The sequence below is a fragment of the Talpa europaea genome, assembly GCF_964194135.1.
Source record: "Talpa europaea genome assembly, chromosome: 5".
Taxonomy (NCBI): Eukaryota; Metazoa; Chordata; class Mammalia; order Eulipotyphla; family Talpidae; genus Talpa; species Talpa europaea.
Window position 1 is genome coordinate 34,077,160 of NC_140071.1, and position 16,675 is coordinate 34,093,834.

Here is a 16,675-nt window from a genome sequence, read left to right on the forward strand (position 1 = left end):
ATGTCTGTTCTTGTTCCAATACCATGCAGTTTTGATGATTATGGCTTTGTAGTATAGTTTGAAGTCTGGGAGTGTGATGCCTCCATTCCCTTCTTTTTTTTTCAGGAGAGCTTTGGATATTCGGGGTTTTTTGTGATTCCATATGAATTTCATCAATAATTGTTCTATTTCTTTGAAGAATGACATTGAAATTTTGATTGGAATAGCATTGAATCTGTATATTGCTTTTGGAAGGATGGCCATTTTAATAATGTTTATTCTTCCAATCCATGAGCAGGGGATGTCTCTCCATTTCTTTGTGTCTTCTTCTATTTCTTTTAACAGTGTTTTATAGTTTTCTTTGTATAGGTCCTTTACCTCTTTTGTTAGATTTATTCCCAAATATTTGATTTTTTTTGTTTCAATAACAAAAGGGATGGTCTTTTTGATTTCTTCTTCTTCAGATTTATTGTTTGTGTATAGGAAGGCTACTGACTTTTGCGTGTTGATTTTGTATCCTGCCACTTTACTGAACTGATTGATGAGTTGAATTAGCTTTTCTGTGGAGTTTTTGGGGTTCTCTATGTATAATATCATATCGTCTGCAAATAGTGATAGTTTGACTTCTTCTTTTCCTATTTGGATTCCTTGGATGTCTTTCTCTTGTCTTATTGCCCTGGCTAGGACTTCCAGTATTATATTGAAAAGCAGTGGTGAGAGTGGACATCCTTGTCTTGTTCCAGATCTTAATGGAATTGCTTTCAGCTTTTCACCATTGAGAATGATATGTTGGCTTGTCATAGATGGCCTTTATGATGTTGAGGTATGTTCCTTGTATCCCAAGAATTTCAAGGGCTTTTATCATGAATGGGTGTTGCACTTTGTCGAAAGCTTTCTCAGCATCTATTGATATTATCATATGGTTTTTATATTTCTTTTTGTTGATGTGTTGGATAACGTTGATTGATTTTCGGATGTTAAACCATCCTTGTGCCCCTGGAATGAATCCAACTTGGTCATGGTGAATTATCTTATGGATACATTGTTGGATTCTGATAGCTAAAATTTTATTGAGGATTTTTGCATCAGTGTTCATTAGGGAGATTGGCCTGTAGTTTTCCTTTTTTGTGTTGTCCTTGTTCGGTTTTGGTATTAGTGTAATGTTGGCTTCATAAAACGTGTTTGGTATTGTCCCTTCCTTCTCAATTTTTTGGAAGAGTTTGGAAGGATAGGCACTAATTCGTCTCTGAATGTTTGGTAGAATTCATTTGTAAATCCATCAGGTCCTGGGCTTTTGTTTTTGGGGAGGTTTTTGATTACCATTTCAATTTCGCTAATTGTAATTGGTCTGTTTAGGTGTTCTATTTCTTCTTTATCTAGCTTTGGGTGATTGTAGAGTTGTAGGAATTTGTCCATCTCCTCTAGATTGTTAAACTTGTTTCCATATAACTGTTCATAGTAGTTACTGATTATTCTTTTGATTTCTGCTGTGTCCGTTGTGATTTCTCCTCTTTCATTGATGATCCTGTTTATTTGTGCTTTCTCCCTTTTTTCCTTTGTGAGCCTGGCTAGGGGTTTGTCTATTTTATTAATTTTTTCAAAGAACCAGCTCTTGGTTTCATTGATCTTTTGGATTGTTTTTTTAGTTTCAATTTCATTTATTTCTGCTTTGGTTTTTATTATTTCTTTTCTTCTACTGGTTTTGGGGTTTTTTTGTTGTTCTTTTTCTAGATCTTTGAGCTTCGAGATTAGGTTGTTTCTTTGCGTTCTTTCTTGTTTCTTGATGTGAGCTTCTATTGCTATATATTTTCCTCTTATTACTGCTTTTGCTGCATCCCATACATTTAGGATATTGGTGTCCTCCTTGTCGTTCAATTCAAAAAAATTTTTAATTTCTTCTTTGATCTCCTCATTAGTCCAATGGTCTTCCAGTAGTGTGGTTTTTAATCTCCATGAGGTAGGAAAGTTCCTTGCCTTCTTTTTATGGTTTATTTCTAGTTTGATGCCTTCATGGTCAGAAAAGATGGTTGATATGATTTTAATCTTGGTGTATCTGTTGATGTTTGTCTTGTGCCCCAGTATGTGATCGATCCTGGAGAATGATCCGTGTGTGCTTGAGAAAAATGTGTACTCCGTTTTTTTGGGGTTTAGTGTTCTATAGATGTCTGTTAAGCCCAATTGCTCTAGGTCTTTATTTAGAGCTTTGGTTTCTTTACTTATTTTTTGTCTTGTTGATCTATCCATTGTTGATAGTGGTGTGTTGAAGTCTCCCACTACGTATGTGTTTTCTCTGATGTCTGTTTTCAGAGAGGACAACAGTTGTCTGATATATTTTGGTGCTCCTTCGTTTGGTGAGTATATGTTAATGAGTGTTATTTCTTCTTGAAGTATTGTCCCCTTGATCATAATGTAGTGACCCTTGGGGTCTCTTTTTATCTTTTTGAGTTTGAAATCTGTTTTATCTGATATAAGTATAGCTGTTCCTGCTTTCTTTTTTGGTCCATTTGCTTGTAGGATTGTTTTCCATCCTTTAACTTTGAGCCTATTTTTATCTTTTGTAGCTAAATGTGTTTCCTGGAGACAGCAAAAGGTTGGGTTTTGTTTCTTAATCCAGGCTGCAACTCTGTGTCTTTTTATTGAAGAGTTTAGTCCATTTACATTTAGAGTTAATATTGATATGTTAACATCTGTATTTGCCATTGTGTTTGTCTTTCCTTTGATTTTATTTATTTATTCTTTTAATAACTTTTTTTTTTTTGGCCTTCTTTCATTGTTATTCGTCGCTCTGAGGTTCTGGCTTTAGGACTCCTTGTAGTATTTTTTGGAGTGGGGGTTTAGTTGCAATGAAATTCCGGAGTTTCTGTTTGTCTGGGAAGGTCCATATTCTTTCTTCAAAGAGGAAGGAGAGCTTTGCGGGATAGAGTATTCTTGGTTGGCATCTGTTTTCTTGGAGTCTGTTGACTATGTCCCTCCACTCTCTCCTTGCCCGTAGTGTTTCTTCGGAGAAGTCTGATGTCAGCCTGATTGGTTTTCCTTTGAATGTTATCTGTTTCTTCCCTCTTGCCAGTTTCATTATTTTTTCCTTGTCCTGGATTCTTGGGAGCTTTACTATTATGTGTCTTGCTGTATTTTTTCTTTCGTCGTGGAAGTTTGGTGTTCTTCTTGCTTCTTGTATATCAATTTTCAGCTCCTTCTTCACATTTGGGAAGTTCTCTTCAATTATCTCTTTGAATATTTTCTCTGTTCCTACATCTCTCTCCTCTCCTTCTGGTATTCCTATAACTCTTATATTTCCTTTCCTCATGGAGTCAGATAGTTCCCGAAGTCTTTCTTCGTTCTTTTTCCTTCGTACTTCTCTTTCCTTTTCTGTTTTGGTTCTTTTTATTTCTGTGTCTTCAAGATTACTTATTCGTTCTTCCATTTCATCTATTCTGCTTTCATTGCTTTTCCCAGAATTCTTTAGTTCTTCCATTAATTCTTTGATCTCCTGCATTTCTTTTACTTCCCTCTTTAGGGACTCAATTTCTTTCTTCTGACCATTGTTTTCCCTCTCTAGGGACTCAATTGCATTCTTCTGATCGTTGATTATTTTTCCCTTATCATTGTTTTCCTTTATGACTTCTGTCAGTTTTTTAATCACGGCAATTTTAAATTCTCTTTCTGGAAGGCTCAGAAATTCTTCCAAGTTATTGTCGTTGCAATCTGGGGGCTGGTTTTCTTTTTGTGGTGTGCTTTTTCTCTGGAGAGTTGCTAGGTTGCGTGTGGTTCTTCTCCTCCCTACTGTCTGTTTTCTAATTTGCCGTATGCGTTGGGACACTGTGTTGTTGGGACTGGCCGGCATCTTGGGTGGGCTTCTCTGTTCCCCTCTGGTTCTTCCAGGAGTCATCTGTCAGTTTCAAGCAGCCTTTACTGGAGAAAGGTCCCTGTTCTAAAATGCCGATGTGGGGACACACTCCCCTGTGCGCCTGGTCTGCCCCGGCGGTGGGTTCCTGCTCCCCTCTGGGCTTGGACTGCAGGCCAGAGGGGGTCTGGCGTGGGCGAACTTCCCCCGCTCACCTCTGGCTCCTGAGGAAGCCTTCTGCAGGTAGTCTTTACTGAAGAAATGTCCCTGTTCTAAAATGGTGATGTGGGACACACTCCCTGCGCTTCTGGTCTCAGGCACACTCTTCTGCGCGCCTGGTCTGCCCCGGCTGTGGGTGCTCGCTCTCCCTGTGGGCTCAGACTACTTGTTCAGAAGGAGCCCGGTGTGGGCTAACTCCCCAGCTGGCCACTAGCTCCTTCAGGAGACTGTGCTGGGGTCAAGTCGCTAGGTGGCGCCAGAGATCTCTCCTAGAGCCCTTGGGGAGCTGATTTTCCACCCCGTAGGACAGGGAGCAGAGCGGGGATGGTAGGGTACACCTCAACGGCTTTGGGGTGCTGTGTCTGCCTTGTGCCCCACCGTCGTGGGGAACCCACGCCCCTAATTTCGTGCCCCGGGTCTCAGTTCCAAAGCCCTCAGTTCCAGGACGCGGGCTGTAGCCCAGATCAGTGGCGCGGGAATGGCGCCTTTTGAATCCCGCTCCCCTGCCTGGGCGCCTTGTTCCTGCTCACTCAGGGAGGGCCTCCACTGTCTCCCCGCAAGCCTAGGTCGCAGGCGAGGGGACCTGGGCAGCTGCAATCCGAGCGCCGCTTTCGCGCAAGCTTACCGGGCGGCCGGGGCTGTGTGCTGGTGCTGGTCTCCTCCTGGGGGGCGGGGCTCTCTTTAATGGCGCCTGGAGCTCACCTCCGCGGCGGATCCTGCAGGGTTCGCCTCAGCTCCCGTTCACGGGGTGTGGTGGCTGAAATAGTTCCTTTCCACTCACAGTCCCACTTGCTGCGTCTGTTTTTCTTGGTGGCCGTTTTGGTTTGTTGTTTTCCTCCTCTCTGCCGGTCGGAGAGTGCCGCCTCTGTGGGCGGGGGAGGGGAGCAGGGTTCTGCGCTTCCCTCCCTTCTCGTCCTCTTTTATGGCAACTTTCTTCTTTGGGCAGTTTGCTGGAGTCGTCCGTTTATCTTCCGTGTCCCAGTTCTCACTGGGACCTGCCGCTTTTCCTCCCTATTAACTTTTTTTAATGGGAGATCTTATGCGCAGCGTCTCCTCGCTGCCATGTTGCTCCGCCCCCTCTGAAAGATTTATTTATTTATTTATTCAAGCACTGGGTGCAGTCAGAAGCACAGGAGGGTGAGAGAATTCACCAAAGCCAGAGCGGGGAACAGAACAGGCAGACTGACAAAATACACTGCTGAGGGGAGCAGCAGGCGAGACAGCAGAGGTCTGCATGCCATGTGGGACCCTTGCTGGCAGTTGGGGATCGAACTGGCGCTGCAGAGGCCGCGGGCAGCTTCACAGCCCAGCGCTCAACCGCTGCTCCACCAGGGAGGCCTGCAATAATTTTTTAATACCAGGACAAGGTTACAATATTAAAATCAAAATATATAGTAATGGTATAATAATAATAATTTATTGTCACTTTAATGTTTAAGGAAAATTTGAGGGGAAAAATATAACCCTTATTTTCCTATGGGGTACACTTCATTTAACCTTTTTTCCTTTAAATACTTTCTGATATTTAAATACTTTCTGAACTATTCGCTTGTTTCCATAGAAAAGCTAGATTAACATGGATCAATTTGTATCTTTTTAACAGGAACAAGTGATCCATACGTGAAATTTAAAATTGGAAGAAAAGAAGTTTTTAGAAGCAAAATAATACACAAGAACCTCAATCCTGTGTGGGACGAGAAAGCTTGCATTCTTATTGAACATCTTAGGGAGCCATTGTATATAAAGGTGAGCCATTTATTATTTTTTCCCTAATTCAGTTTGGTATAGAAATCCCTGCTTGATTTTTTTTTTGTCATGTCTCTCTGTCTGATGAGATTTTTCAGTAGAAATATATTCTGCTATGCAGAATTTGAACTATGATAGAAATGACAGTGGGGAAGGGTGAACTAGTGGGAGAATTTTTCTTCAGGGCAGGTCTTTGTCACTCATTTATGAGGGTTATGAAGTTCATTTTCTCCTTCTGTGTGCAACTGACCGATATGGTAAACATTGGAAGCATATAAAAACCAGTCTACATAATCTAGCAAAAAGGAAAGCAGAAAACAGAAAAACAGAACCCAACCTTTGTATTTAAGAACCACATCAGTGAATCTGCCATTCCTGCTTGCAAACAATGCTTTACTTGGAAGTCAAGAAGGGTAAAATGATAGATCAGGGAGAAAATTTTCCTGTATATATTGCATAACCAAATGGAGGGGGGGGGCGGTGGTAGTATTTCCTCTCATTTGATGTAATTTTTAAAAGAAGCAAAACTTAAGAAAACTTTTAAGTTGTAACTGTAAATCCTTGCTTGATTTTCATACCTGACTTCTCTTGAATTTGCACCTCTAGATTTTTTTAAAGTTATACTTATTGAAGTAATGTTGGTGAAGAGAGGCACCTGCATAGTTACAGGTGGGCAGTGGGAGTGCTGCCAATTTAGTTACTTTATATTCCACATATCAGGGACATCATCCAGTATTTATTTTTCTCCTTTTGATTTATTTCACTTAGTCAAAATGCATATTTGAAAGAGAATATCTTACAGGTTCTAAAACAAAAATCCGAAGTACTCATAAAAAAAAGCTGTGGCAAAATATTTGAGTTTAAGAGAGCAAGAATACATACAAACACGCTCACATACATGTAAACTGTAAATGAAGATAGCAGTGCTGCATGCAAGTTTAAAAGGGTGGTAAATTAAGAAAGAAATTAAAAGAGAACTCGAGAGTTTTTTTGTTTATTACTTGGTTTACCACTTTGAGTTTTTATGTAGCCACAACTTGACTTTTACCACACAGAAGGAGGTACATAGTGAATTACTAAAAAAAAAAAAAAAAAAAAAAAAATCACTTTTTTACATTTATCCATTAGAAAAAAATGATTAAGTGAAATAGAAATCGCTTTGGCTTCTCAATAGGAACACACACATAAAATGACAACATTGTATTTTTATGTAATATTTATATTTTAATATGCTTTCATATTTTTTATTTGGTTTCATTTTCTGTAAAAAGCATAGGGCTTCTGTTGAGAAAATCTGACTTAGCTTTTTTCCCTGGGTGGTTTTTTTTTTTTTTGTATTATGTAGTTTTTACCCTAACTTGGTCACAAAGACCCACAAAAAATATTGATAGAAATGATATTTTAACTTACTAGAATTTCATGAAAATTGCATCATTTTCATTGTCTCTACACGGCCTTGTGTGACTGACTTATTTGATTTTGATAGGCTGCCCACATCCTCTGTGATGGGGATTAATTTTGCGTGAAAAATTTCATAGGGACTAACCAATTCCATAGTGACAGGTAATATGAAAATGCATCCATGAACTAGATGGTTAGAAATTATTAAGTCTGCAACTCTCCATGTTAAAGGAAAAAGAAGCCCATGCGGGGCCTCCCCTTGTGGTGCAGCTGTTGAGTGCTGGGCTGCGAGGCTGCCGGCAGCCTCTGTAACGCCGGTTCATTCCCCGGCCGCCAGTGAGGGTCCCACACACACACAAAAAAAAAGAAGCCCATGCATACCCTGTATTCTGAATTCTATCAAAGGAACGTTACCAAATGAATAAAAATTCAGTTCTGAGCCAAGGTAATAATATCACATTAAAGTTTGAGTGTTTGTACTATTTCTTAGCAAAAGCAGATTTTTTTTCCCAAAAATCATGGAATTGTCATTTTTATTTATTTATTTTTCTAAAGATTTGTTTATTTATGCATACAAGAACTGGGATACAGGCCATAGCTGTGGAGGGGGTGGTGAGAGGATTCACCAGAGACAGAGTGGGGAACAGAACAGGCAGATTGTCTGAAATACACTGTTGAGGGGAGCAGCGGGTAAGTCAGGAGAGGTCTACTGTGCCATTTGGGTAAGCTCCCTGGCTGGGGATTGAACTCGTGCTGCAGTGGCTGTGGATAGCTTCGTAGTGCTGCATCTTAACCCCTTGTGCCACCAGGGAGGCCCTGGAACTGGCATTTTTAAATACTACATAGAAAATAATTAAGAATACACTTTCCAGTTGGTCAGAATTCATATAGCTTCTAATTTTATTGAAAAGAGAATATACTTTTCCCTCTGACTGCCTTCACAAAAAGGGAAGGTGAACACAAGGCTGGAGGAGTGGGCTTGAGAAATACAATGAGCTAAGAGCTGGAGTTAAAATGCAGTATTTTTAGTCAAGACAAGGGCCCTGGAGCCTGCCCTGTCTCCACAGGGAAGATCTAGCACACTCCTAAGTGCTAGGATAAAATCATAATCCATTTCAGTTTTATTGAATTCACATTCTCTCTTGTCATTTCACTGACACAAGGTGAACAGAACACTCAGAGTTACAGGATAAGAGATAGAAATAAAATAAAAAGAGAGCTGTTTGTGTAAATCGTTGTTCATTTGGCCTCTTCATGAATTAGAGATCTGGGCATTAAATTTAAATGCTTTTCTAAATGATAGAACAATTTCAGTAACCAAGAAAATGATTCTGTTCTGTTTGTGAGATTGTTATTTTAACAAAATCAACAGTTCCTTAAATATCCCATTTCTATCCAGGCTTAATATTCAAAATTGAAAAGGTGTTTTATGGATGACAGTACTTCTCTATTCATAATTATTTCTCAGTAGGTTTTAAGAACCCTAAAAGAAAATCATATTTCAATGATCATCAATCCTATACATCAGAATTATCCATACTTTTTTTTTGAGGTAATATTGGTTTACAACACTAATTTTCAGGTGTACAGCTTCACACCTCAGCAACTGTGAACTCTGGTCACCCACAGGTCTAGGTTCTATCCACTCTCATCCAATAACCCCTGATACTCTTTCCATGCCTTCCCTCTCACCTTCTCCCTTGTTGGTAACTACCATTCTGCTGTCAGAATCTACAGGTTTGTTCATTTGCTTTGTTTCTTTATAGTTCATATATAAGTGAATTCATTTATAAAGAAACTAAAGTGAATATAAGTGAAATCACCCATAAAGAATCTAGATGTCCAAGTGTCTCCCTCTAAGACTGTGCTTCAGAAGCTCCAGGATGGAATCCAGGCCTCTGTATTTTTAAAACACAATAAATTATTCTGATACACTGCCTGGGCAGGGAGTCACTTTTATAGACATTAAAATGGAAACTGAATAGTTGGAACAGAAATATGTTTGCAGCCATATACCACAGGGCACCCAAACAAAATCATTTCAGGGTTATAAGTATTATCTTAAATATTTTGTCTTGTGTGGTTCAAAAATACTTCATAAATGCATAAATAAAGAATCTCAGTCATTTTAGGGAAAAATCAAGATAAAAATGAAACAAAGAAACAAAACAGCATGACTGTCCTTGTTTTAGGTTTATGGGCAAAGGACATGTGAGTTTATTGATTCTCACATGCTAAGTTTGCAGTCACATCTTCACCATTATAGTAACTTTTATGGAGCACTGTGCTAAGTGCAGGCCCACATTATCTTATGCAATCCCCTCAATAACCCTAGGAGTAACTGTTCTCATCTCCATTTTGCAAGTGAGTGAGATTCAGAGAGACTTGCTTATGCTCCAGAAATTAAGCTACATGAGTTTTATTTTCTACCAAAGATGATTAATTGCAATGAGCACAGCTAGGTTATATTTTGATTGTTGTTTTACTGATATTCTATGATTAGAGTTAATTATTCTTTTAAAGTGAAATGGTTATTTTGAAGCTTTCTGGAAATGGTAATAAGTTATGGACATATTTTCTGAATAGGATTTTATATTGAGAGTCATATTGTATGACCAGGGTGTCTTTCCACTCCCTTTTCTTATTATTCCTCCTCACTCTATTCAAATGTGTCCTCTGTCATTGTCTTCCTAAGCATCCAAAATAAATAGCCATTCTCATCACTCCCATGCCCTGAGACATTTCTCTCCATTGCATTTATCATGCCCTAACATGCATTTATTTATTGTCTGCATACCCCCCTCTACATAAGTTTGAAGAAATCAGACTGTTTTATTCACTGCCATGTTTCCAGTACCTAGAACAGCATTTTGCACACTGTAGCAGTTCACTAGATATTTTTCAAATAAATGAATGAAAAAATATATGAATCATTTGAACTCCAAATTTAAAATCCCCTGATGTCATAATTACCTACCCACAGTTCAGTCATTTGAGCTAACATTCATGTTAAAGCCAATGTAAGTTGGGTTTCCATTACTTGTATTCTAAAGCATTTTATTTATTTATTTATTTATTTTTTAAGATTGATTTATTTATACAAACACTGGGTACAGTCAGAAGCACGGGAGGGCGAGAGAATTCACCAGAGCCAGAGCGGGGAGCAGAGCAGGCAGAAGGACCAAAGTACACTGGTGAGGGGATCAGCGGGCGGCAGGAGAGGTCTGCGCGCCATGTGGGAACCTTGCCCGGCGGCCGGGGATTGAACGGGTTCTGCAGAGGCTGGGGGCAGCTTCGCAGCCCAGTGCTCAACCACTGCGCCACCAGGGGAGGCCCCCTAAAGCATTTTAACTGACACACTCCTTAATGCATTTTTTCTTTGTAGACAAATGAATGAAGATCCTAAGTAAATTCATTGATTATAGAACATATGTTATTCTGAACTCACATAAAAATGAAGAGTGGTGTTACTGAGTCCCAAGCAACTTTACCTTGTTACCACTATTTTCAACACATGGAGTAGGGGAGCTTGGAAAGCAAGGAGTACATCTAAATTATTTGTATTTAAATTACTTACATTTTATTCACAGTGAGTGTCCAAGTTTTATTTGTTAGACTTAACTATGTTCTGTTTTTGAAATCCAACACAAGATTTTTATCTGGCCTCCTCTTAGCTGTGGCATTTTGGGGAGTGTAACATAAACATTTTTTAAAAGATTTTATTTATTTATGCATACAAGAGCTGGGGTGCAGGCCAGAGATGCGGGGGGTGAGAGGATTCACCAGAGAAAGAGTGGGGAGCAGAACAGGCAGATTTACTGAAATACACAGCTAAGGGGAGCAATAGTCAAGACAGGAGAGGTCTGCTGTGCCATGTGGGTCACCTCCCTGGCTGGGAATCGAACTCGTGCTGCAGTGGCTGCGGATAGTTTCATAGTGCTGCATTTTAACCTGTTGTGCCACCAGGGAGGCCCGTAACATAAACATTTTAAGCTTCTGGACAGAACAACTAAATAAGCACTTCTCCAAAGAAGCATATGGCCACCAGGCACATGGAAAAATGATCACTGTCACTTATCATCAGGGAAATATAAATCAAAACCACAGTGAGATTCCACCTCACACCTATGAGTATAGCATACAGAAAAAAAACAAAACAACAAGTGCTAGCAAGGATGTGGAGGGAAAGGAACTCTCCTCCACTAATGGTAGGAATACAAAGTCCAGCCTTTATGGAAAGAAATATAGAGGTGTCTCCAAAGACTAAAAATGGATCTGCCATACAACAGAGTAATGCTGCTTCTAGGCATTTGCCTGAAAATTTCAAAAACACTAATTCACAGGGAGACTTGCCCTCCCATGTTTATTGCAGCACTATTTATGATATCCAAATTATGGAAACGGCCTAAGTGCCCAAAACAGATGAGTGCATCAAGAAGTTGTCGTATATAGACTCAAAGGAATATTACTCAGTGATCAAAAAAGATAAACTCATGCCATTTGTGGCAACATGAATGGAGCTGGAAGGGATAATATTAAGTGAAATATGTCAGAAGGACAAAAATAAATTCTGGATGGTGTCACTACTATGTGGCATATAGAGAAATCAAATTAAGTGTCAGATAAAGAAAAGCTTCAAAAACTAACCCTTGAAAGCTGACTATAGAACTAAAGCATCCAGAGTGAAAGAGGAGGGAGCAGGTAAGAAAAAAGAGGGAAGGAATCACAATGAGCTAGGGTGGGGAGCTATGGGTGATTGGGTGGGGGGGGTGCACCACCATGGTGATACCTGATGGAGGAAATACCAATGTTACCTCTATTTTAAAAAATAAATCTATTTTAAAAAATTAAACTTCAGAAGCATTATATGAAAACAACTTGTTTGCTGAGTTGTGAAATAAATTTAAAAATCTATATGATGTGTTTTGTGCCATGCCTAAGATACACAAAAAGCTGTATCAGCATTCATTGTGCTTATTATGACACAGTTAATGTTATTTTTTTTTTTAATCTCTTTTCTATGCTCTGCATTTCTGAAGTTCCACCTGGAACAATTGAATTTAAGGAGTTTTGAAATAAGTAACATAGCTAGTGATTTCCTTAATAAATGGGTTGTGTTGTTCCCATTATTTCCCATGTTTATGCTTTGGCTGATTAATAAGAATTGAGAACTAAACATCTAGCATAGGACCAAAGGAAAAACTTTCACCCGGAGAGTTAGAGAGTTTGAATATTGAATCACCCACTTGGACTCTCTATACCAATCAATTCCCTGGGTTCACAACTGTCCACTTCATATGTGTGGGTGTACCCCAGGTATTCTCAATGATTATGGCACCGTAGTCTCCCCAAGATTTTAAGCCTCCAGGTGATAACATTAGAAGAGGTTACAAAAAGAATTTTCTCTAATTTTTGCTGTAAATTTCATGTTGCGAAATATGCTCCTGCAGTCACTTTGCAAATACTGTAGTATCATTTACATAAAATGTCCAGTATATTCATGGGATCTGCCCCTGAGGGTGACTAGAGCTCAGAAGTGTAATTGATCCAGAGGGATATTTATCGGAGGAAGCCTATTCTTTCTACAACAAACGTATACCTGAAAGGTTGTGTGTAAATCAAATGAATGTAAATCAAATAATTTAAAAGGCATTAGGCATACTTATTACTTAAATAAACTCCCCTGTGTCTCTTCAAATTTAAGAATCCTTTGTAATGCAAAGTATTTACCTTTTTAATATATCAATTTTTTACATGTTAAATTTGTTTAAATTGAAGTACACCTGTACAAGAGAAAAGACATTAACTGATTCAAGGCTGTGGTACAGACTGTTTCATAGGCTTCGAGCTTTCTAACTAACATTATGCCAAACTGAGCACAGGAATGCTGAACTATTGATTTCTTGGACTAATGGATTCTCATTTGGGTCCAGTCAAATGGCCTGGGTCATCTATTCAAGAGCAGCCTTACCTGCTTATGTTCCTTTACAAAGATTTTCTGTTGGAAAAAGCAAGGAGCACAGTTCTAAACTTCATCTATCAATAGTAACAGTTTTTCCCATCTTAAATGTTTTCTCTGATCTCCTGTTGATTTTTCTTTTCAGACCCTGTTCTTTTCTTTGCAACACTTACAAAATTTATAATTACACATCACCGGTGTGCTTGCTTGTTTAACATCCATCTCCCTCACTATTTGTAAGCATGACAATGTCAGTTTTACTCACTGCCTGGCATATTGTCTGGCACATGATGTACTTAATCAATATTGGTTGAGGAAATGAGTGAATAAGAAAATCAAAGACTGAATGGAAGCAGGCCAACTCACATTTACTTACAGTTTTTTGAAAATAGCCTTAACTGATCTAGCACTAAGCCACCTCTCCAGTCTCCTACTCTCCATCTTTCTCAATTCGCTTCAACCACATTGGCTTCTTGATGATCCTTGACTATTTTAATCTCTTGCTCCTTCCTCCACCTGGAATGCTTTGTTCACCCTACCTAACTTAACCCTTTGCATCATTCATTTCCTGAATCCCTACCCCATACTAAAATAGCAGCTCCCAACACACTCCCTTAAACTTCTGTCTTCATAGTGTTCATCATTGAACCTTATTTGTAGCTGTTTGGGTCAACTATCTCAGTCCCTAACTTTGGGGTCCAAGAATTCAGGAACATTGTCTGTCTTATTCATCATGGTGTGAACAAAAACCATGAATGACTCAGAAATATAAACTGGATATTGGGCCTCCCTAGTGGTGCAAGAGACTAAGACACAACCTGTGGAACAATACAAGCCACTGCAGCACGAGTTTGATCCCCAGCCAAGGAGCAACCCACATGATGCAGCAGACCTCTCCTGTCTCACCCACTGTTCCCCTCAGCAGTGTATTTCAGTCCATTTGCCTGTTCTGTTCCCCACTCTGTCTGTGGTAAATCCTCTTACCCCCCGCCACACCTCTAGCCTGTATCCCAGTTCTTGTATGCATAAATAAATACACAAACAAACAAAAAACAGGATATTGTTTTGTCAGAAGGAAGAAATGCATTCTCTTTTCCTTTTTAGTCTTCTTTGGTTGTTAGTCATAATATTATTTCCTAATCATTGCTGTCACAATAAAAATTTAGCTTTGACTTAATATAATTTTATAAAGTATTTTAATAATAAATCTCAATGTTTGTATGTTTACAATGGCATTATCCTACAACTTCACAGAATTTATCTTCAGTGACTTCAAAATAAAAAGAACTGTAGTCATATTCTCAGTATGGAAGACATACTTGTTGAATTTCATAACAACTTACTTTTTCTTCCAGTAATGTTATTATTCCTTCTGTAATTTGAGAAAATATTCTAAGCCATGCTTCCCACATTATTGATTCTTTACTATATTTTATTTGATTTTGTTATTCATCTTCCTTGAAGTCCTATTTGATATAAATCAATTATTTTAAGTAAAAAATTAAACATAACTTCCTTTGAATGTTTCATGAGACCCTACTATTCCAAAGCAGAAAAACAAGCACATTTAAAAATATATTAGGAGTGTCATTGTTTGTTATGACATCGACAACCAATATTTTATAATCAAAAACATTTTCATTTAAAGTTTATATTAGAATTATTTATAATAATGATTGTCTTTTTGACTTCTTAGGTATTTGACTATGATTTTGGACTACAGGATGACTTTATGGGCTCAGCCTTTCTGGATCTCACACAACTGGAGTTGAACAGGTAACTTTTGAGACATTTTAATGCCATATCCATTATCATGAAATTGGACCTTTGTAATAGAAATGTCAGCCAAACTGGGGTCTAATCACTGTTCTGTCATTTAGAGTTTTGAGCATTTGTGCTTAGCAGCCTTTCTCAAGTACCCAGTAGAAATAATAGCTAACTTATTCCCTAACTTACGCAACAAAAACTATTCAACAAAAAAATTCTTGGATATTTGCCTTATCCCCCATCAGTGGTAAAAGCCAGGAATCTAAGATGAGAAAGTAGAGACCTGCTTTCACATTACTTGTGTGGTTATAGTGAGGGATAAAGAAGATTGTGCATGTTAACCATAATGATTAATTTTTTCTCAAATTTTACTGATTTGCTAATCATTTATACAATTGGTATAATTTGGGGAGTAGATCTTCACCCCTTCATCAATGCATATGCTTCTCTCTCCCTCCACCAAATTTCCAATGCCACTACACTATCACCTTCTTCAAGTCATTGCATAAAAAAAAAAAATTTACACTTTGCTTCAAAAAGGCAACCTTCTTATTACTTGAGACAAAGTAGAATTGAATTTTGCTATCACTATTAATCTTCCTTTACCTAGGAGTACCCTTAAGTAAAGGCAGATTGGCTGTAAATTTATATACTGGTATTAATCATTCTTTGCAGCTAATTATGAACTTGCATATTTTTAAATGCATATAACAATTGATTAATACTACAGAAGAAACATGAGATTTTTAAAAGGTCAAACAGGGCCTTCCTGGTAGCGCAAGGGGTTAAGTCTCAACATTATGAAGCTATGGGCAGTCACTACAGAATGAGTTCGATCCCTAGCCAGAGAGGTGACCCGCATGGCACAGCAGACGTCTCCTGTCTTGCCTGCTGCCCCCCTCAGCAGTGCATATCAGTCAATCCGTCTGCTCTGTTTCCCACTGTCTTTGGTGAATCCTCTCAACCCCCCCTCATACCTTTGGCCTCTACCTCAGTTCTTGTATACATAAATAAATAAAATAAAAATCTTTAAAAAAAAAGTCAAACAGTGCTGGACTTATGGCAAATGAACCTATGGAATGTTCTTGAATGGCTTTAAGGAGAAGAAACTCCTCTCAGTTCTTGACTGTCATGCTACATCAGGTGGGGGGAATAGTGGCAAGTAGGAAATAAGAGTCATGGACCAGGTGACTACTTTATAATTCTATAATTCATTATCATTTTCTCTACAACTTCTGCATAAGAATATGCAAATTACTGGACTTAATCAAAGAATATACATTTCCCTTGTTCTCTGTAAAAGACAAATAATTAATGGAAAATAACACTATAAGGAAAATTGTGGGATGATTAAGAAAATGAAAAGATTATATATAAAAATGTTCTTATTTTACCACAATGCATATTGTGTGTATTTAGCTAACCAGTCCCTTTCCTCAAAACTACATAAACATCAAATTTCTAGTTTTTCAAAAGCATTCTATGTATAAGTCAGAGTTCCTGGGTATAGACAAATGGATAATAATAGTTGCCACATAAATACTTAGTCTACTGTATAATCCAATAAGGTATCTCTTTGAAAGAAAATAATAGATAAGACTCAGAGAGCAGTTGCAAATGTTTTTAAATCTTTATATGTAATCATTATAAAAATGCAATAAAGTTTTTGTTATAAATTTTTATATGTGATTAATATGGGAAATCTAACCAAATCTTATTGTTAATACCATATATGCACACTTCATTGTGTTTGTGCTTTGGAA

General features: G+C 38.2%; 1 protein-coding gene across 16 annotated transcripts in view; it reads left to right on the forward strand.

The window, feature by feature from the left end:
• MCTP1 (multiple C2 and transmembrane domain containing 1) overlaps window positions 1–16,675 on the forward strand; it is a gene marked incomplete at both ends in the record, with an annotated part of 477,275 nt that overhangs the window by 238,035 nt on the left and 222,565 nt on the right. For all 16 annotated transcript variants that reach the window (XM_084233956.1, XM_084233964.1, XM_084233965.1 and 13 more), the window contains 2 exons: window positions 5,643–5,785; window positions 14,842–14,921. In XM_084233956.1, the coding sequence (XP_084090082.1) occupies window positions 5,643–5,785; window positions 14,842–14,921 (223 nt within the window). The remainder of the gene's footprint in view (window positions 1–5,642; window positions 5,786–14,841; window positions 14,922–16,675) is intronic.